Source organism: Monodelphis domestica, chromosome 4 (assembly GCF_027887165.1).
Source record: "Monodelphis domestica isolate mMonDom1 chromosome 4, mMonDom1.pri, whole genome shotgun sequence".
NCBI classification, from domain to species: domain Eukaryota; kingdom Metazoa; phylum Chordata; class Mammalia; order Didelphimorphia; family Didelphidae; genus Monodelphis; species Monodelphis domestica.
This window is the reverse complement of record NC_077230.1, coordinates 366,965,320-366,990,522: the sequence shown is the minus strand read 5'-3', so window position 1 is coordinate 366,990,522 and position 25,203 is coordinate 366,965,320. Positions and strand designations below refer to the sequence as shown.

The window sequence follows — 25,203 nt, the reverse complement described above, 5'->3', positions numbered from 1 at the left end:
GTCTTGGCTAATCTGATCAGTACAATGATCCAAGATAATTCCAAAGGACCCAAGATGAAAAAATGCCATCCACCTCCAGAGAGAGAATGGATAGAGTGCAAATTGAAGTATCATTTTCTCCGTTTCTATATTTTTCTTGTTTTTAAAAAAAAATGTAACTAAAACGGAAATGTGTTTTGCATGATTTCACATGTATAATTTATATCATCTTGCTTGCCTCCTCAGTAGGTGGAGAAGGCAATGGGAGGGACGGGGAGAATTTGGAATTCAAAACTTAAAAAGAAAAGGATGCTAAAAACAAATAATACTTTTTTTTTAAAAATAAAACCCTTACCTTCTGTCTTGGAGTCAATACTGTGTATTGGCTCCAAGGCAGAAGAGTGGTAAGGGTAGGCAATGGGGGTCAAGTGACTTGCCCAGGGTCACACAGCTGGGAAGTGTCTGAGGCCAGATTTGAACCTAGGACCTCCCGTCTCTAGACCTGACTCTTAATCCACTGAGCTACCCAGCTGCCCCTATAATACATTTTTTAAAAGAAAAAACCCCATTATGTTATAAAGACATCAGAGAGGAGCAAATGAAGAACACTATGTGAGGCTGGACAGGGCATGCTGTCATCAAGGGAGGAAATACAAAAAAACTTCTTGGTTCCCCCAAAAAAGAGGGGAACATGAAATCAAAGGTGCCGAGGTTAGGTATGGAAGATGGTGAAGCCCAGACAGGCATGGGAGCATGAGAGATGGGTCGATGCTATGTGGCCAAAGGTACCGAATAAAAGGAAGGAAAGAGGTGGAAGAAAATGAGATTGTGTTCAGAGTGGAGCTTCGAAGTCCTCAGTCTTGGAAGTAGTCCAGTTCTGATAGCTGGCAAACATGTTGATGAACATGTAGCTGAAACGGGGCAGAGAGGGAGGTCATCGAGACTAAAGAGGTCAGGGAATTGGGATTTCAGGCTTTCAAGGGTTTGTCGAAATAGATCTTGAAATCCCAAGTATGATGGCGGGGAAAGTGAGGAGAGTAATTGCTAAAGTTGACCTAGCGGTGGGTAAATAAGGTGATAGAAAATGGCAGTGTGGGTTTTGAAGGGGGAAAGATTTGAAGGAGGGATGGAAGTGGACAAAGGGCCTATCCATTTGGCCACAGGGAGTTAGGAGTATACTTGGACCTCTCCTCCTGGCTTGAGGGTAGGAGGAGGAATCTCTTATGGGGAAAGCCTTAGAGGAAAAGCAAGTATCTGTCAAAAGAAAACCAGACTGAACAATACGTTGGTCCCTAAAACATATCCTGGGTTTTTCTTCCTATGTGCCTTTGTTCATTCTGTTCTTCAAAGGCAACTGGGTGTCACAAAGAGCACTGTACCTGGAGTCAGGAAGACCCAAGTTCAAATCCAGCCGCTGATATTTATTAGCTGTTTAGCTGGGTTTTCTTTGTGTTTTTTTTTTTAGTTATTTATTTGTTTTGAAGTATTTTCCCACATTTACATGATTCATTTCCTTTCCCTCTCCTCTTCCCTCCCTACTCCCATAGTCGACGAGCAGTTCCACTGGATTGTACAAATGTTATTGCTTGATACCTATCCCCAAATTATTTGTTTTTGCTATAGGGTGATTTTTTAAAGTCCAAACCCCACGATTTGGAGTTTTCTTGGCAAAGACACTGGGGTGGTTTTCCATGTCCTTCTCCAGCTTATTTGGCAAATGAAGAAACTGAGGCAAACAAGGTAAAGTGACTTGACTGGAGTCAACCAGCTAGTGTCGGAGGCTGGATTGAACTCAGGAAGGTGTCTTCCTAACTCCAGGCCCAACACTCTATCCACTATACCACCTAGCTGCATCTTACTAGCTGTCTAATTCTGGTCAAGTCATTTCACTTCTATTTGCAGTTTCCTCAACTGTAAAATGAGGAACAATAAAAACACCTCCTTTCCAGAGTTGCTGCGAGCATTCAATGAGATAATATTTCTGAAGCGCTTTGTAAACCTTAAAGGTCTCTATAAAGACTAGCTGGTATTAAAGCAGGAATTCCCTATACCTCATCTCTGCTGAAAGAAGTTTTCTTCACCCATTGAGACCCATAGGAATTGCCACATCCTCCAGGAATCTTTTTTCCTGCTCGCTCTCCTAAAATGTCAAGGCTCTAAGATGCTCCCAGAGGCCTTTGGGGCAACCTCCTTCTTTAAAGATGAGGAAATTAAGTCCTCAAGAGGTGAGAGGCAGCCCCTGGGCCAAGACCCCTTAGCTAGGAAGTAATAGAGCTAGGTCTTGAATGGACTCAGGATCTCTGACTCCAAAGCCAACTTTCTTTCTTTTAAAACCCTTATCTTCTGTCAGTGACGACTAAGGCAGAAGGGCAGTAAAGTGCCTTACCCAATCGGAGGGAGAATTCATAGAATTTTTTAAGCTTGACCACGAGTGGGCACACGGCATTCCATGCCTTCTCCTGAAGTGGGAGGTCAGTCGGATTCTGGATGGCCTGGTGGAGACAAAGTGAGGAGCTTGAGGTGACACAGCCTCCCTAGTCACTGCCCTTCTGCCCTGTGAGGAGGCCTCTGTCCAGCAGCCACCAAGGCCATTTTCCTCTACCAGACTTGGCCTCTGGTCCCTGCACACAGTGACCCCTGACCCAGCCAGGGTTAGCTGTCGGACCCCTAAGATCCATACCTCGCGGATCTCCTGGCCGGCTCCCGTATAGGACTGCAGCTCTGCCAAGATGCCCTGGGCTTCCTCCAGGACGGCGCTGACCTGGTTCCACACTGCTGTCTCTGCTTCTGTGGGCTGGGCATCTGTGAGGATCATCCAGAAAAAAAACTGCTTCAGTTTCTGGCCCTGTGGGCCCAGGAGGCCAGGCTGGATGGTCACTAGTGTCAATTTGTCCAGGAGTTAGTGATGGACCCCCTTTCCTCTCCCATTCCCTTTATGTGGTCTTTAGACAGTTCCCACAGGGGGGAAGCATCTCTGGCAGCGTGGTGGTTCATCTAGGCACACTATCCAGAGCTGGACCCATTCTCGTTCTCTGACAATCTGGGCAGTGCCTTGCCCTGGACTTCCTGTCTGAAAGAAAGTAAGCTTTTCCCACAGAGGCCTCTTCCTCTGCCTGGGCACTTTCTGCATCCCTTCCCTTCCCTCCCCCGTCGCTGCTTGAAGCATCTTCACAACCTGCAGTCTGAAAAGGAAAAGGAAACCTTGAGGGATGAACAATTAATGAGACAGAACAGATTCAGGTGGGGGGTTTGGGATGAACCTTCTACCCTCCTGTGTGCCCCTCCTGGGGAAGCCTGACTCCTGTTTCTCTGTCTCCAAAGCCCCACAGACCCCTTGTTTTCAGCCCCCCTCAGCCCTGAAGCCTCACTTTTCGCCTAACCCAGCTCTGCTTCTCTGGAACAGGACTCTGGGTAGGAGCAAATGGGCTGTGCCTTGTCCTCTGAGGCTTCCACATGGAGAATTAAGGGAAGATGTGAAGAATGTTCCTTCCCAAAGGACAGCGTCTTTCCTTGCTAGTTTTCCTCAGTGCCAGTGCCAGGAAGCAGAAAATATGCTGCCCTGCGAGCCTCAGGGCTTGTGTTCTAGTCCCAGTTCTGACTCTCTTCACAGCCTTGGCCAATCACTTCCCCATTCGGTGTCAGTTTCCTTGTGGGCAAAAAGAAGGCGCTTGGAGAAGATGTTCTCTAAGGTTCTTCTCAGCTCCGACTTTCTAGGTTCTAAGCTCTCAGCTCTGACAGTTTGTGTCCTAAGGTCCTTCCCAGCTCTGCCAGTCTACCTTCTGGGAGTCTGGCTTCCTCTGCATGGAGACTCTCCTGTCTGGGGTCTCGGTTAGAGTCAGGAAGGGGAAAGAGCCCCTGCCTGGGAACAGCCATAGATTCAGAGAAGGGACCAAATCACTTCCCCTTTCTGGGCCTCAGTTTCTTCATCTGTAAAATGATACATTAGTCCCTGCTCATCTTCCAAGGCTGTTGGAAGACTCTTGGGACCATTTTATTAAAAGGGGGGTTTGAAATTTGGAAATTGTAAAGAGGGTCGATCATTCTAAATAGTGAGCTAACGGCAAGGTCCTGTGGCCTTGAGAAGTCTGTTGGGCAAGTGGCATTGAACTGGGGGTGTTGGGGGCATCGATGACTCTCAGAAGCCCTGAGAGGGTGAAGTCTGGCCATCTATCCATCTGCTGTCTGTCTGTCTGGTGGCTGACACACTGTGATCTCTTTCTGTCCCCAGGATGACAGTGAGCATTGGCAGATTGGCCAGGAATGGGAGAGAGCCACTCCTTCCCCTCTTCTCTCTCGGGTCTTCCTGCAGGCTCCTTGGGGACCCCTACCCCTCATCCACTAAGAGCAGCAGAATGGGATGGCTATTGTCAGAGGCCTTGAGGTGGAAGATAGAGGAAGGCCCCAGGCCTGGCCTTGGCAATGACTTGCTGTGTGACCTGGGCAAATTGTTTCCCCTCAGTGGAACCCAATTTCTGACCCTGTAAAATGGGCACAACCCCTCTCCCCCAAACATTTTCTGCCTCACAGGGTTATTGTGAGGAAATTGCTTTAGGAAATCTTGAACGGGCTAAAGAAATGGGACTCGTTTTGTTAATGATCTAATGCTCTTCTGGCTCTTGAGAAAAATCTGTGTGAGCTTAAGCAAGTTATTCCCCTTCTGAGGCTTAGTTTCCTCATCTGTAAAATGGGGTTAATAACACTTGTCTTACCTGCCATGTGGTTTTGAGGAGGAAGCGCTTTGTCCATGTTTAAAGTGCCATGCAAATATGTGCCAGGGTTATTTGCTTATTTGTATTAAATTGTTTGTTTGTTATTCATATTATTTATTGTTTGTATTATTTAGAGGTGAGGGGACAGCCTTACCCTAGATAGTAGTGTTGCTGGTTCAGCTGATAAGGACCAGAAAGTTGTCCCAGGATCCCTTCCCCGTGACTCCCCACCCTCACCCCATTTACTGGGGGCTCTCCTCCCTTGACACCTCAGATGACTTCTGTGTAAGGCCTTACTTAGGAGGCAGGAATGGCCAGACCCCAAAGCCTGGCTGTGATGCTCTGACCTCTTCCCACAGGGAACAGGCTGAGCAAATGGGGGCAGGCTGTGCCAGGGTGGCATTTGGGGTGGGGGGAAGAGCTCTAGGCAGGGATCTGGCCCCAGCTCTGCCTCTGACTCCGGGGAGGAACTTGGGCAGGCAAATCCCTGCCTCTCTTTGGTTCTCAGATGACTCTACAAAATTGAGGGGACAGAACTAGAAGATCCTTGGTCAAGAGGCGCCTCCATCCCTGGGATTCTGGAAAGACCTGGGTTCTAGTCTTGGCTCTGCCCTTCATTCACTGGGATTTCTTGAGCAAATTTCCTCCCCCTGGTCTTCTCTTTCCAACTCTGGCCAATGCTGGGCTTGGACCAGATGGATGCTTTTGGCCCCGGAGGCACTCAACCCTCTAGAAAGTTTCTGAGGCTTTGTCTTCCTTCAGCAAGACCACAACTGAGGCTGGTAGCACAGCGCAGCCTTGACTTGTCTGGACTGGCATTTACCCCTGAGATTTGGGGAGACGGTTGGACTAAACCAGGAATTTGGAACCTTTTTTATGCATCTGGTCATCCTGTTCTCAGAACACACACACACACACACACATGCATGTGCACACACAACACGTGTGTATGCAAACATATGTGTACAGTACATTGTTGCATATATACATATACTGTGTATATACATATATGGTTAATATATTAATGTAACATATAATATTAATTAGCATATAATTTTATATATTATATTCTTATAAATGATAATATATTGATTTATAATTAATGTTATATCATTAATATAATATTAATATATGGTACCAAATAAAATAATATAATGTAACCATATAATATGTAATATGATATATAGAATTATATGATATACAATATATTACATAAAATAAAATGCTGGGGATGACTCTGGAATCTTTCTGAATGTCAGGTCCACCTTTCAAGGGTGAAATGTTGCTGCTTCTGAGAAATATGCATTTCAAACGTGTCATAGAGAGACCCTTGGGCAAAAAGTCAGGAGTTCTGGGTTCTAGTCCTTCCTCTGTGACTCTCTGGCCTCATGACCTTGGGTAAGTCCCTTCTCCCTGGGCTTCAGTTTGTTCCTTTGTAAAACAAGGGAGTTGGTCTAGGTGATCCCGCAAATCTCTTTTATCTCTAAATCTATGATGCTCTGAACTATCAAATCTAACATTCAAGGCTTCCAAGAGGCTGACAGAATATAGGAACCTCTCTGCCTGACACAGTGATGAGGTCAGCTGTTCTCTTTGCTCCTCATTTCCTCTTTCTTCTTCTCCTTCCTCTTCTTTCTCTCACGCCCACTTTATGTCCCTTCCTGATTTTTTCTCCCACACGTCTGTGGATCTGGGGGCTCTGACCATCCTCTGGATCGGGGAGGAGAGAGATTTGAAGAGAAGAGAAAACAAGAAATGGGTACGCAATGATTCTAATGCTGGGAATGGGGAGAGTTCCTCGGGCTCTTTCTTCAGCAAACATGCAGAGTCTGGCATCATAGTCTCTGATGTTTGGGGGGTTCTGGTGTTATAAGATCACTCACTTAAAAATGGACAAGATGGAAGTATGTTCTGCATGATAATACACGTATAACCCAGATCAAATCGCCTGCCAGTACTGAGAGGAGGAAGATAAGGGAGGGAGGGCGATAAGTTCCATCATATAACTTAGGAACACTTGTGTGGAAATTTTATTACATGTAATTGGTAAAATATTAAGTATCAAAATAAATGAATGAATGGACAAAAAAACTGTAAAAAATACTGATGGCCTAAGGTTCCAAAGTCTTGGGGTCCAGGAGCCCCGCTTCTCCCAAAGTTCCCCAACAACCTCATTCAGAATAAGTCGATCATATAACTGAGGAAAATTTGTGTGAAAATTTGTCATTACATGTAATTGGTGAAAAAAATTAAAATAAGCTAAAAAACAAAACCAAATAAGATGGACACCATTTTAGCTACAATTTCAAAAACAGGTGGGAAGGAGGTAAGTGGCTTGATGGATAGACCAGTGGGCCTAGAGTCAGGAAGACCTGAGTTCAAATCTAACCATAGACATTTACCAGCTGTGTGACCCTGGGTGAGTCACTTAACCTCTGTTTGCCTTAATCTGTTGGAGAAGGAAATGGCAAACTTGCTCCAGTATCATTGCCAAGAAAATCCCCTGGACAATAAGGTCCATGGGGGAACAACAACAACAGAAAACAGGTCAAAAAAAGAAATCACCTACAATTTAAGGACAAATTTCCTAACAAGGAGAGCAAGATGGTACAGAGGCAAGGTGACTGCATTGGGAGCCAAAGGACCTAGGTTTGAATCCTGACCCCATCCCTTACTATGTCTAGGATGCTAGGTAAGTTGCTCCTCTTCTCTGGTTACCCCGTGGGTAAAATGAGGGCACGAGACTAGATGGCCTCAAGGCGATCCCTCCCAACTCTAGCCTGAGAATCCCATGACCCTTAGGAGGGAATGAGTTAATCATAAATCAGAGCTGCCATTTTTCATATTGCTCTGAAGTTTGTAGAACGCCTCACAACAAGATCTCGTTGATGTCTCCCAACAACCTCATGAAATCCTCAAAAATTGGGAGGACCAGACCAGCCTGAGCTGACCCCAGCAGAGGAAGGAATGACCTCCAGGCCTTTGGCCAGACCATTCAGCTGGGACCCCCGCCTCCCCTCTGGGCTTTGAGCTCATCTCCTCCTCCCTCCCCCCTGAGGACTTCTCCAACTTACTTTCAAAATCCAGGAAAAAATGGGGACAGTTTTCGAAATCTTTGCCCAATACCTTTATCAGGTTGCCCATGGCCAGCACACCTGAGGGACAGAAACAGAACAGAGTGGGACAGCAGATGGCACTTGGTGGCACAGTGAATGCTAACTCATTCCTCCTCCCTTGCCCCAGGGCCCAGCCACATTCCCCCCCTCCCCTCTGTCATGGTGGGACCATGGATGCAGCTCTAAGGAGAGACAATATGATAAAGATGGACAGGGCCCCAGATGGGAGATGAGTTTTAATTCTGTCCTGGCGTGTTCACTAGCCTCCTGGGGAGCTCTTGGCTTCGGTTTCCTCGTGTGTAAGATGAGGAACATTGTACATGGCCATCTCTAAGGCTTGTCCATCTCTGATATTTGAATCTCTGCTTTGCTACAAATTAGCCGATGAACTCAGGAAAGTCATTTTAATAGTCCTAACCCTCAGTTTTCCCATCTATAAAATGGAAGGGTTGGGAGTAGTTCAATGAATAGAGACAGAAGGTCCTGAGTTTAAAAAAAAAAAAGACATTTTCTGGTTTTGTGACCTTGGGCAAGTCACTTCACCCCCATTGCCTCGTCCTTACCGCTCTTCTGCCTTGGAATCAATACACAGTATTGTCTCTAAGACGGAAGATATGAGTAAAAAAAAAAGGAAGGGTTGTACCAAAACACCCATAAAGTCCTGAGTCTCAGTGATCAGTCCTATAAGGCTCTGACTTACGTGCTTTGTCCTCCTGGATCAATTCCCCTGTGCTGTCTGCCCAGCCACTCTGGGGGTCACCCCCCAGGACTTCTGCATCCCCCAACAACCAACCTGCTTTGCTTGGGCTGGGGGTGTGGCTCCCGACACCACTTGTGTCTGCCCCACTGACCAAACCCAGCCGGGAAGAGAAGCCAAGCAGCTGGGAGAGTCTCTGGGCATTTCCTGTGTGACTGTCTCCCCCTTCCCCCCACCCACTTCCTAGTGCTTCCCTCTCCACTTCCTCCTGGCCAAACTGAGACCGAGCCTCTGACTGTCCTCCTGGGGCCTCCTGGCTGTCCTCGCTTCTGCCAACTCTCAGACATCTGGAGCCATGGGGATTTCGGGGAGAGCCTCCCTCCTGCCTTCCCTCCTGGGCCTCCACAAGCTTCCTCTCTATGAAATAGCTCCCAGCATTGGGTCAGGCCCAGGCCTGTGAGAGACAGGGGCAGGGTGCTGAAAGAAGTGCCTCTGCTCTCTCTGTCCTCACCCCAAGAGGCTGCTGGGAACTCTGAGTCACCTCAATGCTAGAAAAGCTGGTTTGGCTTCTTGGGGTTCTGGGGATAGCGACGCGGTTCAAGGAAAAGAGCTCCAAAGCTCGAAAGCAGGAGATTTGGGTTTTAGGACCAGTTCTGCCACTGACTCCTTCATTAGGTGACCCTGAGCCAGTCTTTTCCCACCTGTCAAATGAGGGAGCCATATTGGATGGCTTTTAAGTTCCCTCTCAGCTCTTATGTTCTGTGATCCTCATCCCAGTGTGTACCTTAAGTTAAATTAAATTCTACCCTTATTAGACACCTACTGTGTGCAAGGCACCATTCTAGATACAAAGGATAGAAAGACAAAATCTTGGCCACATCACTTCCCTGATCAAGCAGCTTCAGTGACTCCCTAATGGCTTTGAGGAGACAATAGAAATGCCTCCGTTTGCTATGTAAAATCATTCACAATCTGGCTCCAAATGATCTTTCTAGACTGATTTTTCCATTACTCTTCCTCATTTACTCTCCATCATGGCGGTCCACCTGGACTATTTGCTGGTCCCAACATGCAACATTCCATTCCCCAAGCCTTTGCATAGGCTGACCGCCATTCCTGGAATTCTCTGGCTCGCTAGTTCCATTCAAAACCCAGCTCAAGGACCAGCATCTCTCAGTGCAGGCTACCAAGTTTTTTCTTGATGCCACTGCATCCCCACCTCAAATTCCTTGGCATTTTCTTTGTATATTGTATATTCTTGGCATATTTCTTTGTTATTTACTTTTTGGGTATGTTTACTGCCCCTTCCTCCAAGAAGATTCCTTAAAGGCAGAGGCTTATCGTTTTAATCTGTGTATCCCCAGGGCCTGGCATAGTGCCCTGCACATTGCCATCACCTCATAAATTCTTGTCTATTTGAATTGACCTGAAAAAAGTCTCTGCCCTCAAGAGCTTCTTTTCTTCCCTCTTCTTGATTTTGCTAGCATTGAAGAGGTGGTTTAGGAGTAAGACCCCTGGGCTAGGAGCCTGGGAGACTTGGGCACCAGCTCCGTCTGGCTCCTTGGTTTGCTCCCCACAAGAGAGATGATGACAGTTTCCAAGCCTTCCCTCTGAGGTGGTTGTGAGAAAAGAGTTTTGTCAATGGTAAGTCACTACAAGGGAGAGTTAATTATTATTCGTGGCAGTCCTACCTCTCATAAATAACACCTAGGGTATCTGCCTCCTTCTCAGGTGTGAGACAATGGGTAGGGAAGTTGTCAGGTGCTGTGTGTGTGTGTGTGTGTGTGTGTGTGTGTGTGTGTGTGAGAGAGAGAGAGACAGACAGACAGACAGAGAGACACAGAGAGAGAGAGACAGACAAACAGAGACAGAGCCAGAGAGCCAGAGACAGAGACAGACAGAGACAGAGAGACAGACAGAGACAGAGAGAGACGGAGAGAGTGACAGAGAGAGAGAGACAAAGACAGAAAGAAAGAGAGAGAGAGAGACAAAGAAAGAGAGACAGAGACAGACAGAGACAGATAGACAGACAGAGCCAGAGACAGAGAGACAGACAGAGACAGAGAGAGACAGAGAGAGAGACAGAGACAGAGAGAAAGAATGAGAGAGAGACAAAGAAAGAGAGACAGAGACAGAGAAGGAGACAGAACAGAAAGAGACAGAGAGACAGAAAGAGAGATAGAGAGGGAGAGACACAGAGGACAGAAAGAGACAGAGAGGAGAGAGAAACAGAGAGAAGGGGGAGGGGAGGAGAGAGACAGAGAGAGACAGAGAGGGTGAGTGACAGACAGAGAGGGAGACAGAAGACAGAAAGAGACAGAGAGGAGGAGAGAGACAGAGAAGGGGGAGTGGAGGAGAAGGAGAGAGACAGAGATAGAGAGGCAGAGAGACAGAGGACAGAAAAAGACAGAGAGAGGGCAGCTGGGTGGTTCAGTGGATTGAGAGCCAGGCCTAGAGATGGGAGGTCCTGGGTTTAAATGTGGCCTCAGACCCTTCCTAGCTATGGGATCCTGGGCAAGTCACTTAGCCCTCACTGCCTACTCCTTACCACTCTTCTGCCTTGGAACCAATATTATATAATATCAACACGTTTTATCTTTTAATACCAAAAATAGATATCATTTATTTTTTAAAGTCAAAATATGTAAAAAGTTAAAGTTTACCCCCAAAATGCAAAAACTAGCAGATGTCACCCAAGGCTAGAAATGCAGAGGTATCTTTAAAAGTTTAGTAACAGGGGTAGCTGGGTAGTTCAGTGGATTGAGAGCCAGGCCTAGAGATGGAAGGTCCTAGGTTCAAATCTTGCCTCAGATACTTCCTAGCTGTGTGACCCTGGACAAGTCACTTAACCCCCATTGCCTAGCTCTTATCACTCTTCTGCCTTGGAACCAATACACAGTATTTATTCTAATAAGGGTTTTTTTTTTTTTAAAGAAAAAGACAGAGAGAGAGAGAGAGAGAGAGAGATTTGCATAAGCTCATTTAGACATGAAAGGTGAAATATTTTGAATCCTGGTTGGACTTTCCTCCCTCTCCACTTATGTTGGTGGGCTACCTTTCCAGGAAGCAATAGATTTCTGGATCTTTAGAGTCACTGTGGATTGTGGAATTGGGGACAAGCAGAGTTGAATGCTTCTCACAGATATTCTCTATTTCCTACCTAGAGGATGATTTAAAGTGTTACTATGTTACTATCTTTTTTAAAAACAATATTTTATTAAACAACTACTATGTTCCAGGCACTGTGGTAAGGGCTTTATAAATATGATCTCATTTGATTTTCACAACAATTTTGAGAGGTAGGAGCTATTATTATTCTCACTTTAAAACTGAGAAAACTGAGGCAGACAAGTTAAATGACCTGCCCAGGGTCACACAAATAGTAAGCATCTGAGTGGAGATTTTAATTAAGATTCTTTTCTTTGGGTACTGACTACCTTTTTTTCCTACTCTTTTTCTCCCTGGAGATTTAACCAGCCATACCTGATTATGACAATTAGCTTGCTTTTTAGCCTAAAAGCAAGATTATGGCCATTGTGTTCACTATGGTTTCCTTCTCTATTCTGTCAAGTTTCTATCAGATCAAAAGTTAATATAATCATAACTCCAAGCCCCCAGTCAGGAAAATTCTTAACCTTCAGACAGAGATTTAGTTCTCTGCCCAAATTTAAATTTTTGATTAAATTATGTGGGACTCTTTCTGTTTGAGGAAACTTACTTTTGATTCTTAAACTTGCCACTGACTTACTATGTGACTATGGACCAGAACTTTCCACTCTGAGCTTCAGAGCTTCCCTTTCTAGAAAATAAAGGGATTGGACTTCTACTTGTTCTGATATGAGGTGATGCCAATCCCAAATCTTGATTTTTCTCTCTCAAAGTCTAGAGACAGTTTGAGGAACAGCTCTGCTCTTTACTGTTTGTTGACCTTGGCAAGTTACATCTTCTCTTTGGGACTTAGTATCCTCAGCTATAGAATAGAGAGAGTAATCCTTCCCTAGCCTTCCTCGCAGAGTTCTTTAAAAACTAGATAAATGAGTGGATAAAAAGAACCTAGAACAAAAGTCTTTAACCTGGGGTTTGTGAACTTCTGCTCTATTTGAATCACTGAATTTCTACTGTAAATCTACTGTATGTAAATTTGGTTTCCTTTGTAGTTCTATGGATTTTATTTTGTACATTTAAAAACACTATTCTAAGAAAGGAGTCATAGACTTCATCAGATTGCCAAAGGGGTCCATGACACAAAAAAGGTCAAGACCCCCAGAGTTAGAATTAGGAGAGGCTCTGGTGGTCTCTCCATCTGATGCCCCTATTTTACAGTTGAAGATACTAATCCTAAAGAGAGGAAGTCCCTTGGCTAATAAGTGGCAGACAAAGGATTCCTATTTAAGTCCTTCTACTCCAAATCCAGGGTTCTTTCCAATGGACCACACAACCTCTCATAAATGTGAGTCCTTGGTATGATTATTTTGGAGGAGGCGAATTCTGTCTCCTCTGCTACCTCTACTTTTGAGAGAAGGGGAATGTATAGGCGCCCCTTCTACATTCATTCCTTCCCTCCAAACTAGAAAACCCAAGTACAATGTTTTGGCTGTCCCTTCACACCAGAAAAGAAATCGATTTATTTCATGGGGTGTTTACAGTACCTTATTGTAAAATCTGGGGTAAGTATTTGGTCTTAGGCTAGATGTAGGTTAGATAGCTCTACGTTTCTAGCCTTTGTGTGTCCTCTGCTGGCTTTCACATCCTCTTTGCGAACTTTAACTCTTTACTCATTTTAACATTACAGAAGAAATTGTGTATATTTATGGTATTAAAGCATAAAATATGGAGACAGCTAGGGGACTCAGCGGACTGGGAGCCAGGCCTAGAGACGGGAGATCCAAGTCTGACCTCAGAGACTTCCCAGTGGTGTGACCCTGGGCAAGTCACTTAACCCCCATTGCCTAGACCTTGCTGCTCTTTTGCCCTGGAGCCAATTCGAAGAAACAAGGTAAGAGTTTAAAACATTTCCCATTTAATTTCTTAAGCTGACCTGGGCTATATCAAAATCGTGATGGGGAAAGTTGTAATGTGGAAGTGTTGTCTGTATTAGTGTTCTGTAATCCCTCCTCTTGACCAGTCCCTTCTTCTGTCTAGCCACTCCTTCCCAGCTGGTCACTCCTGGCCAATACTCCTTCCTTGATGCCGTCTAGTGGCCACCTTTCTGGCCCATTCCCCTGCCTGGCTGTTCTCTCTTTCCTGCTCAGTCTCTACTCTTGGTTTGACCCTCCTTACAAGTCTTCTTTAGTTCCAGCCTCCTCTTCCATTTCCCTGGCCAGTCTCGTCTCTTGAGCAGGTCTCCCCTGGCTTCTCTCTGTCCCTCCTCGCTGACCTTTCTTCAGGATGGACCTCCTCCAGGCCAATCTCTCTCCCTCCTGGCCAGTCCCTCTCCTCCTAAGCTGTCCTTCGTCTCAGCTGCTCTTTGTCCCTCCCCTTGGCCAGTTTCCTCTCTTGTCCCTCCTGGCTGTTCCACTTCCTGGCCAGTCCCTCCCCTCCTGTCTCTTGCTCCTCCTGGCTGATCTCTGTCTTTCTGGTCACATCCTTTCCCTCCAGGCCGTCGGATGCTCTGCATCAATCTCTGTCCCTCTCCCTGGCCAGTGCCGGTTCCTGGCTGCTCCTTGTCCCTCCTTGCCCATCACCCCTCCTGGTCCATCCCCCCACAGGTTCCTCTTGGCCCAGCAGGCCTTGTATTCACTGGATGGAATTAAGACCTCAAATCACTTCTTCCTTCCCTCCCTGCAGAGGCATGGCCTGTCTTGGCCTCTCCCTGTTGTCTGCTTCCCAGCCCGGCCTTACCTCAATGGAAGACGCTTGGCGGAGAGACGACAGTGACAGGGAACCAAGCTGTATGGCCAGCATCCACCGCTTCCTCAGCTGGCAGGGGCTGGGGAGAAAGCAGAGTGGCAGGACATGACCGCTGGCCATCCTGCTTACGGGTAAGCCCGCACACACAAGTGCACTTCTGTGTCCTACACCTGTATCTCCCATTTACATACAGAACTATCGTCTTGTATTTCTGTGTACCCACAGAGGGTCTCAGTGCAGGTTTTTCATAAAGCTTTACCTTAGATTCTATCAGTTCCAAGACAGAAAAGCCCCATATTGATCACGCACACATATACACACATACATACATACACGCATGTACACATATGTTCATATCCACATTTTCTAGAGCCCTTTTGCCCTTACCAACCACTTGCCTCCAGGGTTGTTCAGCTAGAACTAAAACCCGGGCTCCCGACCCCTGGCTCCATCCAGTCAGTGGTCCCATGTTGGGAAGAGGATGGAGAGAGGCCCTCATCCGTGTCCCAGATCCAGTCAGGGAGCTCCCCAGGCAGAGAGCAGGCGAACGTTCTGGGGGCTCACCCAGCCCGAGACACGGGAGAAGGAGGCGAGCCCTGCTCAGGGGTAGCCTGGGCACATAGCCTCTGAGGCCCCTTCCAGCCCCCCAGACTCTGGTTCTGGTACTGACTGCCCACCCTCGGGGAAGCCGCTTCCTCCTCTCCCAGCCACACTCTCCTTGTCTACTTTTTTTAAAGGCGAGGTGGGGACCTGGGGTTTGGTGTGTCGCATGCACCGCTATGTAATATAATTATATTATATGTATATATCAATATAATAATAATATAATTGGTCTGGCTTGGTTTTACCTTTTTTTAGGAAGAGTAGATGGGCGTAACTAGAAGAAATGACTGACACAGAACCAAAAGACATCAGTAGAATTGTAAAAGATAAAGAAAAAAGGAAGAAAGGGGAAACTGGAGAATGACCCTTCCAGGTCTGATGTTCTGTGCTGATTTCCAGGCGCCTCCTTTCTGGCTAGTTCCCCTACTTGACTGTGACTAGAGGTCCAGGGTTTCGCTGGTCCAGTGGATGAGGGCCAGGCTTAGTGAGGGGAGGTCCTGGGTTCAAATTTGTCCTTAGACCCTTCCTAGCTGTGTGATCCTCAGCAAGTCACTTAATCCCAACTGCCTACTTTTTTTTTTACTGCTTTTCTGCCTTGTGTAGATTCTAAGAAAGAAGGTAAGGGTTTTAAAAAATAGTTACATTGGAAGAAAATACCTATAATAATAATAGCTAAGATATATGTACATATATATTACTTTAAGGTTTGTACTTTGTAGATATTATCATATTTGAGCCTCACATACTCCTTGAGAGATCTAATTCCCACTTTGCAGATGAGGAAAGTGAGATAAAGCTTAAGTGACTTACCCAGGGTCACACAACTAGTAAGGTTAGATTTGAACTCAGATCTTCCTGATCTCAGGTCCAGTGTCCTATCCACTGTGTCATCTAGGTGCCTAAAGATCCTGGTGAAAAACTGGATGATGGACCTCTCAGAAATTGGCCAAGTTGCTCCTCAGGGGAGCTAGAATCCCTCCAGGCTAAGCGTTTCCAGTTTGTTAGGACCTGTTAAGGCTAGGTTCCCCTGGTAGAGTCAGAGAACTATATCACCTCCATACCATCATGAGGCATCAAAGGAGAAATGAATCAGATCTGGCCTCAGATACTTCCCAGCTGTGTGACCCTGAGCAAGTCACTTAGCCCCCATTGCCTAGTCTTAACAGCTCTTTTGCCTTGGAATCAATACATAGTTTTGATTCTAAACCAGATGGTAGGGATTTCTTCTTTTTTAAAGATTGGAGTGATTTTTTTTTAATGCTTTGAAAAGCTTGAGCCAGAAGCTCTAAATGGGCTACTACAAAAGCCTCAGTTTTTCCCCTCTGTAAAATAGATCTAATAATTCTCCTTCCTTGCCTCCTACTAGAGGTAGAGGAACTCTTTGAGCCAATTTCATTGGCTCCCTCATCTTCCTCTACCTTCACCCTGAACCTTCTCCTGCAGGTCTCATGAGATTGTCTCTTCTTCCAAGAACACTGCTTTTGGATATGTGCCAAAGGACTTCTTTGTGTTATGGGGGATCATAATGCGGAGCAGCAGGCAGTGGGGGTCAGGGAAAAGTTTCCTGAATAAGGGGCAGGAGATCTGAACCTTGCGAGCTCCAAAACAAAACAAAACCAGTCCCCTTGGCCAATCTCCCTCTGCTCTCCAATTCTCACCCCAGACTTGAGTTGAGACATCCTCAACCATGGGGCAAGCCAGCCTTGCTGGGAGTAGAAAGAAGAAGAGGCTGCTGGCCTGCCTTAGGAGGGGAGGCTCAGGAGCAACAGGCCTTATCCCAGGTTATCTGCCTGTTCCATTCAAGTAATTTCTATATTTGGGGTTCATCCGGACTCCCAAGGGATCCTTGGATAGATTTCAGGGTGGGATCTGTGAATGTGGACAAAAAAACAGCCACATCTTCATTTTCACAAATCTCATGCTGAAATTTGGCATTTCCTCCAAGGATTTAAGAACAGGCCGCTGAGAAGGGGCCTGGAGGCTTCCCCAGACTGCCAAAGGGGTACACTAAGTTCCCTGTCTCCGTCTCCTGCTCTGTGTTCTTGTGGCCAGCACCCTATCTCAAATCCTACCTCTGACTGCTTGTAGGATCTAGATGAGCCACAGTTCCTCCGTTCTTGAAGCAACTCCCTAAGACTTGTCTATTAAGTCATGGAAGGATAGAAATCTGTGTTGGTAGAAGGAGTTCTCCACACTGAGAAAATTCTAGTTTTTTTTCATATTATAGGTGAAGATACTGAGGTTTAAAGAAGGGACTTGTTTAAGGTCACATAGCTGTGATATGCTGGGGCTGGGACTCTAGCAAAGGTCTGCTGGTACCAATTCCAGCCCTTTTCCCATTATACTTGAGCCTACTTACAATAACTGAGATGCTGTGTGATGAGGGCCATAGGGAACATACAAAGAGCTCTAGGAATCCCAGGACTAGAGAGATGGTGTCTGCGGAGAGGGAATCAGAGAAGACTTCCTGGGGAAGGCAGCTAGTTCTGAGGCTGGGCTGGGAAGGAGGATTCAAACCCTTCCTTCCTATGAAACCCAACTGGATGTTAGCCCAAGGTCCTCAAGGTCCATTTGAATTGTTCTGGAACGAGGCATTTTTCAGGGAAGTCCAGATTCTTTGTGGGAGAAGTGACAACCAAGAAGGAAGGGAGGCAGCCTCCAGAGCTGGAACTAGGAGGAGGCCTAGGAGTATAGAGCTGGGGGTGGATGGGGAGGAGATACAATATGGAACCTTTTGTTATATTGATTTTTCTAGAGTTTTCCATTTTTAACCTGGGTTATCTGGCTCTCTCTGGCCCCTGGAGATTTTATGACACCAAGTTGCACCTTTTACAATCAAGGCTCAAGGCCTTCAGGGTACAGTTATACTTAGAAGACACTCATATGTTTGGACCTTGTGCTGGTCAGGGGTGACAACTATATAGAGAAGAGGGCTTTGGATATGGAATTTGGATATGGATATGGACTCACATCCCATCTCTGCTGCTTATTAACTCTGTGACCTTGGGCAGGTACCTTCCTCTCACTCTCTGCCTTGGTTTCCTCATCTGTAAACTATAGAGCATAACAACAACAGCAATAATAATGACACATTTCTATAGCCCTTAATGATATTGGCTAGCATTTATAGAGCATTTTAAGGTTTGCAAAGTGCTTTGCAGATGTTAGTTATGTCAATTGATCTGCATAGTTACTCTGGAAGGTGGCTAGTATGATCACCCACATTTTACAGAATTAAGAAACTGAGGATGTTGGAGCTGAGATGATTTGCCCTGGATCATTCAGCTAGTTCATGAGATAAGATCTGAACTCAGGTCTTCCTGACCTGATTGACCTCTGGGCAAGCCACTTAACCCTAATTCTTTAGCTCTTACCATTCTCTCTTAGAACCAATACTAAAGTTTGATTTTAAGATGGAAAGTAAGGGTTTAAAAAAAAGATCATAATGTGAATTGTTATCCTTTAATTACTATTCTTTTGGTCTAGCAATTCACCTGATTTCCAATTCATCTAATTATTTTCTCATTTGGTTCCCATCCTCTCCCCATGTATTGCCCACAAAGGTATCATCACAAGAGATTGTCAAATGGACTTAGAAATATACAAATACTCTACCAAGGTAATTCCCTCATCAATCAATCTATTAACCCTGTAAAAATAGCAGATATGATTATTATTCTGAGATGACCTATTCCTGGTGATGACTAGTGATTGCTGCTTCCCTTTCCAAATATTCACAAACATTCCTTTCAATAATATTCTATTGCAATCCCCCTCAATTTTTCTTAGAGTAGTTCATCTAGTTCTCTACTTTGACACTATCACACTTGTCCTCCTACCATTCTTATTTGTGTATGTTATATTGCAACATTCCACTTTGCCCATATTTTATTCAATCATTCATTCACTCATTCACTCATTCACTCATTCATTCATTCATTCATTCATTCATTCATTCATTCCTTTATCAACAAAGCCTGTTTGAGAAAGAGGAGAGGAAGGGAATAAGCATCTATATAGCTCCTGCTTTGGACCAGGCACTCTGCTAAATGCTTTACAAATATTACCTCCTTTGATCCTTACAATAACCTTGTGAGTTAGGTGCTATTCTTAACTATTTTACAATTGAGAACACTGAGATTAAAGTTAAATGACTTGTCAAAGGTCACACAGCTAATAAGTGTCCAAGTCCAAAGATATCTGGCTTTTATAGAGGGAAGTTATCAGTTTGGAGAAAGAATGCACTAAAGAAGGGGACATATATAATGGGGGATAAGGTTTCTAATACAGTATTGGGTAATTAGAAATAAATCTCTTGTCCTGGGTTAGTGGTAGGAGAGTTGAAGGAAGGGACCTCAAAGATTATTCAGATATTCAGATATTCCTTCTCAATTCTCTCTCTCTCTCTCTCTCTCTCTCTCTCTCTCTCTCTCTCTCTCTCTCTTTTTTAATAGATAAAGACATTGAGGTTCAGCAAGGGGAAGAAATCTGTTCAAAATGACACAGGTCACTGTGATCTTAAATCTTGTGTCCTTTTCATTCTACCACAATGGATAACATTGAGTTGGATCATTGTTGAGGTAGAGGAGGGTCCTTCTGCTGGGTCACTGGGGCTCCGAGATAACTTTGTTGTTAGTTTGGGTCAGATCACTGGAAAAGGATAGAGACTTTGTATTGGATCACTGAAGGAGGAGGCTCCTTGGTGTTTGGGGCAGGGTGAGTCTCCAGCTATCTTAGTATAACCAGGGAAAGCCTTAGAGGAAAATCAATTCCACTGGAAACCCAGGGCCCCCAAGAGGCATTGGGCACAGAGAAGGAACAAGCCTCAGAGCTCAATCCCTGGGCTGACCTAGAACAAGGCTAGGCTGGGTGAATGAATGCCCTGTCAGTCCCTCATCTTGTCAGACTTAGCCCCACCCTGAGGCTTTGCATCCATCACTGACCTGCAGGCAAAAAGCCATCTCGACAGTCTCTGCTTCCTCTCTATTACCTATAGACTAAGATTGCCACCCAGCAGATAGACAAGCAACACCTTTGTAGGAAGGTGGCTAAAAGTCTGCTTCTCCCTCGGCCACTTAATCATAATGAGAAAAATTCACTCCCTTTCTAAAGCACTTGAAGGTTTAAAAAGCCTTTTCCTGTGAAATATCATGTAGTAGTCAGAACGTTGGGCTCAGAGGATTTGGGATTGTAAGAGACCTTAGAGATCATCCAGCCTATCCCTCCCCCCATTTTACAGAGGAGAATATTGAGACCCAGAGAGGTCATGGAATCTATTCAAGGTCACACAGATAGTGAAAAGCACAGCTGGGATAGAAATCCAGGTCCTAGGCTTCTAGAATTTCGGGCCAGAAGGGTCCTTAGCCTTCCCCCCTCATTTTGTATTTGAATAAAACAAGGCCCTGAATGGTTCAATGATCTGCTCAAGGTCATATAGGTAATAAATAGGAGAACTGGGATTCCTACCCAGGAAGGTCTAATGATTTCCAAAATCTCTTTCTAGTACATCTTGGCGCTCTTTCAAGAGATTGGGGTTCAAACCCTGTCTCTGATGCTTCCAAGCTGGGGGAACTTGTGTGAGACACTTAACTTTTCTAGGCCTCAGTTTACTTATCTGTAAAATGGGGTAATAATACCATCTGTACTCCCACCTCCCCTTTTCAAGACTGTCAAGTTCTTAAGAAGCCTTAAAAGTGCAAAAGAAATTCATTATTTCCTCCTAAGCATCCCCTGAGGGCACAGGATCAGACACTACAGGAATCTGCAAAGACAATCTTCAAAACCTGGGGTGCAATGACAGTTGACTCCACCTGGGGCTGTTGGGTGGGGGTAGGAACCAGATGGCGTCCATGGAATCGGGTACCTTCCACCCCTGGGTCACTCAACCCAGCTCTGTCTCTTTCCTAGTCCCAGGAAAGACCTTGCCTGAGCCCAAAGGTAGCTAAGTAGGTAGGCAGGTAGGCAGATGGCTTCTAAATTGGGGAGCCTAGAGCAGAGATGTCAGTCCAGATCAGGCAATGGGGTGAGGACATAGCCTTAGATGGCAGAAAGGGGAACTACTCCCACTGCAGGAGATTAGATCCAAGAACCTCTGGGGATGACTGATTTGGGGGGACAAGATTGAGGACTCCTTCCCTGTGCCTCTGGAGCAGAACCCAACCTCTATCATTTACCTTCTATCCCCTCAAATTCCACTCTCCACTCCTTATTTCTTCATCACTGCATCCCTAATACCCTATCCCTCCACCCTCCATCAATCATCCCTTTATTCTCTATCCCTCCTCCCTTCATTCCTCATTCAATCCCCAAATCCTCCATTCCTCCACCCTTCCTCCCTCAGCACTTCACTGCTGTACCTTTTCATCCCTCCACCCTTCATCCCTCCATCCCTCAATCCCTCATCCCTATACTTCTCTATTCCTCCCTTCTTCCAATCCCTTCTTTTCATCCCTCTATTCTTATACCCCTCCATCCTTCCATCCCTCATCCCTCTATTCCTTCATTCCTCCACTCCTCCACCCCTCTATCCCTCTCCTTCACCTTCTATTCCTCAATCCTCTATTCCAATACCTCTCTACCCTTCCATCCCTCATCCCTCCCTTTCTTTACTCCTCCATCCCTCCACCCCTCTCTACCCTTCTCCTTCACCCCTCCATCCCTCAATCTTCCATTCTGATACCCCTCTGTCCTCCACCCTGATCCCTCCCTTTTATCCCTCTTTTCATCCTTTATCCCTCCACCCTTCCATCCTTCATCCCTCCCTGCCTCTGAACACTCAGGAGCTCTTAGTGCACCTTCAGTCACCTTCAGGACCTGCAATAGATCCAGGCTTCTTTTGGCTTGGGGCAGAAAGCATGGCTGGTTACTGTTCCCAGTGAATTGGAGCCAAGCCCTTCCAAGTAAGTGGCAGGAGTTGTCTCAGAAAGCTAAATATAGCAGAGGGACCAGTGGGTGGGTGGATAGGTGGATGGGTGGGTGGATAGATAGATGGATGCATGCATGGATGGAGAGATGGATGGATGGGCGGGTGGATGACTGGGTGCACTCATGGAGAGATGGGTGCATGGAAGGAGAGATGGATGGATGGATGGATGGATGGATGGATGGATGGATAGATGGATAAAGAGGCAGACCTCTATAGATCATGAATGGAAAAACTCGAATGTGACATTTCCAGAGATGCAGCAGCATATTTCGCTTTCCAGAACAGAGAAGCAATTTTTCGCAGCTCCAGGCTCCTGACGGCCCCATTCCACCAAGCCCCCGGCACTTGGCACCGGCAGACCCTCTGGAGCCTGGAACCCGGTCCCCCTCCCTGGCTTCTGCCCTGATTCTTTACCCACCTCCCCAGCGAAAGGTGAGCTCCTCACCGCGTTGGGCCGGGGGGTGGGCAGCTTCTAGGACCCGGGCGGGGAGGGCAGAGGCTTCCACCGGCTCTCCTCCTGCCCCTCTGCAGATCCTGCGAGGAGTGTCTGGGAATGGCAGCGCTGCTGAGCTCGCGTGTCTGTGTGAGCTCGTGTGTGAGTGTGTGTGCGTGCGTGCGCCCGGGCTAAGCAAGCGCCCGCCCCGAACCCCGCACCCACAGCACGCCCGGGGAGGGCTCCCTCCTCCTTTTCTCGCTCTGCCGCTCCCTACTAGAGGCAGGCTCTGTGAGCAGCTGCTGCCCTCCCTGGAAGACGCCTCACAAAGCCCCCCATAGACCGCGGTTCCCCACCCCCCACTCCCCAAAACAGCCAGCCGCGACGCGGGCTGCTTAACTCCTCATGTGCCAACTAACTAACTCATGAATGGGGTGCAATGAAAAGAACTCTGGGCTTGGAGTGTGGATGATGTGGGTTCCTGTCCTGGCTCTGACACTCTACCGGTTGTGAGCCTCAATTTCCCCATTTGCAAAATGAAGATAAGATTTGTACTACCTTCTTCAGAAATAGAGTGGGGTAAGGGCTAGGAAAACCTAAGCATTGAGGGGGGAAAGAAGGATGCTTTGCAATCAGTATTATTATTAATAATAATGATAACTAACTTTTAAAAATTATCTTCTCTTAATCCTTACTACTCTAGGAAGCAAAGTGCTATTATCAGCCCTATTTTACAGATGAGGAGACTGAGGCAGAGGTTGTTTCTTGCCCAGAGACGCATGGCTAATATGTATGTATGGGTCAGAACTTGAATTCAGATCTTCCTGATTCCAGGCCCCAGCACTCTATCCACAGAGCATCTAGCTGTCTCATCCTTTGTCCTGGCACTGATTTTCTGGAAGCCTTTGGGATAAATTGCTGTTGGCTTGCCGGGTTGTCAGATTCGCAGCATGCATGGAGTTCTGTTCCCACAAACCACTAGTAGCCACCAGCTCCTGGCGCATAGGCTTGGCTCTGGGTCTTAGGCTTGGTAAAGAGGGCACCAGTTAATGTAAAGAACCGCAGACTGGGCCACCAGATGAAGTCCTTTCGGGACCTTTCTGGGCCTTTTGAGGGGACTGGGCTGCCTGGATGCCTTGGGTCTCCCATTCTCTTTTTCCTCTAAATCTGTGGTTCTAGGTCGGGACGCATCAAGCCCTCAATCTTTGCACGCCCCTCCCCGACCCCCTCCCTTGTCACCAACTGAAGTCCTGGGCTGCCTAAGGAATCTCTCAGCCCCTTCCCAGTGACTGGCCAAGAGGCCAGAGGAAAGTTACCATTAGTCATCCCTTTTGCCAATCGTAGCTAGACTAGTTTTGTTTCCATGGAGATATCCAATCAGAGGGTGAATTCAGAGGCTTTTGCCTGAGCCTATCAATGCTGTAACCAATCACCGCTCACCCTGACTCTCTCCCTCCCCTCTCTGAGGAAGGGGTGGGGGTGGGGTGGTCATCGGAGGAGGGATCTGAGAGGTCTGGTCGTGGAGAAGTTGGGGGTTAAGATCTCAGGTCAAGAGGACAGAGAGGCAGGACCTCATGCCAGACGGGTCACTGGCCGCTTCACGCCCAGGAAGGAAGAGCTCCTTTCCGGCTACAGCCTCCTCCCTCCCCAGCCAATGTCCTTCTTTTTGGGGATCCCTACCCCCAACTCCCCGGACACTCTAAGCCCTTGGGGGCTGACCAAGGCTTCCTTCAGGGTTTGTGCCTACTGCGAGCTTGTTCTTCCTTCCAGGCCCAGCTCTGGAGCTCCTTCCTGCAGGAAGCTTTTCCTTAAAAGCAAAGGACCTCAGAGAGCATAGAGTCCAGTCCCCTACTTTAGGAGAGGAGGAACCTGAGGCCAAGAGACAAGACTCCCCAAGGTCACATGGTAGCAGAGTCTGGATCTGATCTCACATCATCTACTTCTAAATCCAGAGCTCTCTGCTACACTTTCTCCAATTTGTCCATCTCTTAGGATCAGGATAGCAGAGCCTTAAGAGCTGGAAAGGACCCTGGACACCATCTTGTGCAGCCTTCCATTTTACAGATGACCAACTGAGGCCCAGAGAGATTTCCCCATTGCATTTTAATCCCATTCAAGCGCCACTCCAAAGAGTTCTGGGCAATATTTGACACCTCTGGCCCAGTGGATACAGAAAGAGTTGGACTAAATGATACCTAGCTTTAAGACTAAGACTTTAAAATTGCCAAGCACTTTGCAAATATTATCTCATTGGATCCTTTACAATAATGCTGTGAACTAGGTGCCATTATTATCCCATTTTGCAGCTGAGGAGACTGAGGCAAGCAGAGATTAAGTGGCTTGTCCAGGGTTACATAGCTACTAAGTGTCTTAAGTCAGATTTGAACTCGGGAAAATGAGTCTTCCTGACTCCTGGGCCCTGTGCTCTATCCACTGCACCATCTAGCTATGGGAAACTTTTCAAGGGAGGATGGGAGCAGAGCCAGTCCAAGAGTTAGGACGACCTGATTTCAAGCCCTGCCTCTTCTGACACATTCTGGCAAGTCTCTCCACATCTTAGTGCCTCAGGCAGCTCTCTTGGTGCAGAACATCTGTCAGTCTGCATTGGCAGAGAGCTTCCTCATGGGGAGTTCTCTACTCTCATGAAATCACAAGTTCAGGCTGAAAAACGATGACTGCCTCCCACCTAGTAGGAGTTCTTTTCTAGGCCCCCAAATGAATGCAAGTACTATTAAGTTTGGAAGGATGGTCAGAGCAGTTTCTGCTTTAGCTGGTACTAAGCCACCATGTTGGTTCTGCACCTCCAAATACTATTAGGGCTCTGTACATTCTGCCCCTGGGGCAAAGACCAAGGAATCTTGCCATAGTTATGGCTCTGAGGACATGAACAA

The 25,203-nt window shown here is 46.5% G+C and overlaps 1 protein-coding gene across 4 annotated transcripts in view; it reads right to left on the bottom strand.

Annotated features, from left to right (window-relative positions):
• The window catches only part of LOC100025096 (CYFIP-related Rac1 interactor A-like), a 32,155-nt gene extending 9,573 nt beyond the window's left edge, over positions 1-22,582 (bottom strand). The window contains exons 1-5 of one of the 4 annotated variants that reach the window (XM_007492838.3): positions 22,298-22,582; positions 14,343-14,430; positions 7,763-7,843; positions 2,660-2,781; positions 2,366-2,471 (exon numbers count right to left, since the gene is read on the bottom strand). In XM_007492838.3, coding sequence (XP_007492900.1) covers positions 2,366-2,471; positions 2,660-2,781; positions 7,763-7,832 — 298 coding nt within the window. In that variant the 5' untranslated portion in view covers positions 7,833-7,843; positions 14,343-14,430; positions 22,298-22,582. Of the gene's footprint in view, positions 1-2,365; positions 2,472-2,659; positions 2,782-7,762; positions 7,844-8,504; positions 8,708-14,342; positions 14,431-22,297 lie in introns of those variants that run through there. The other 3 variants (XM_007492839.3, XM_007492840.3, XM_001365374.3) reach the window with 3 other exon arrangements.
• Positions 22,583-25,203: the final 2,621 nt, after the last annotated feature.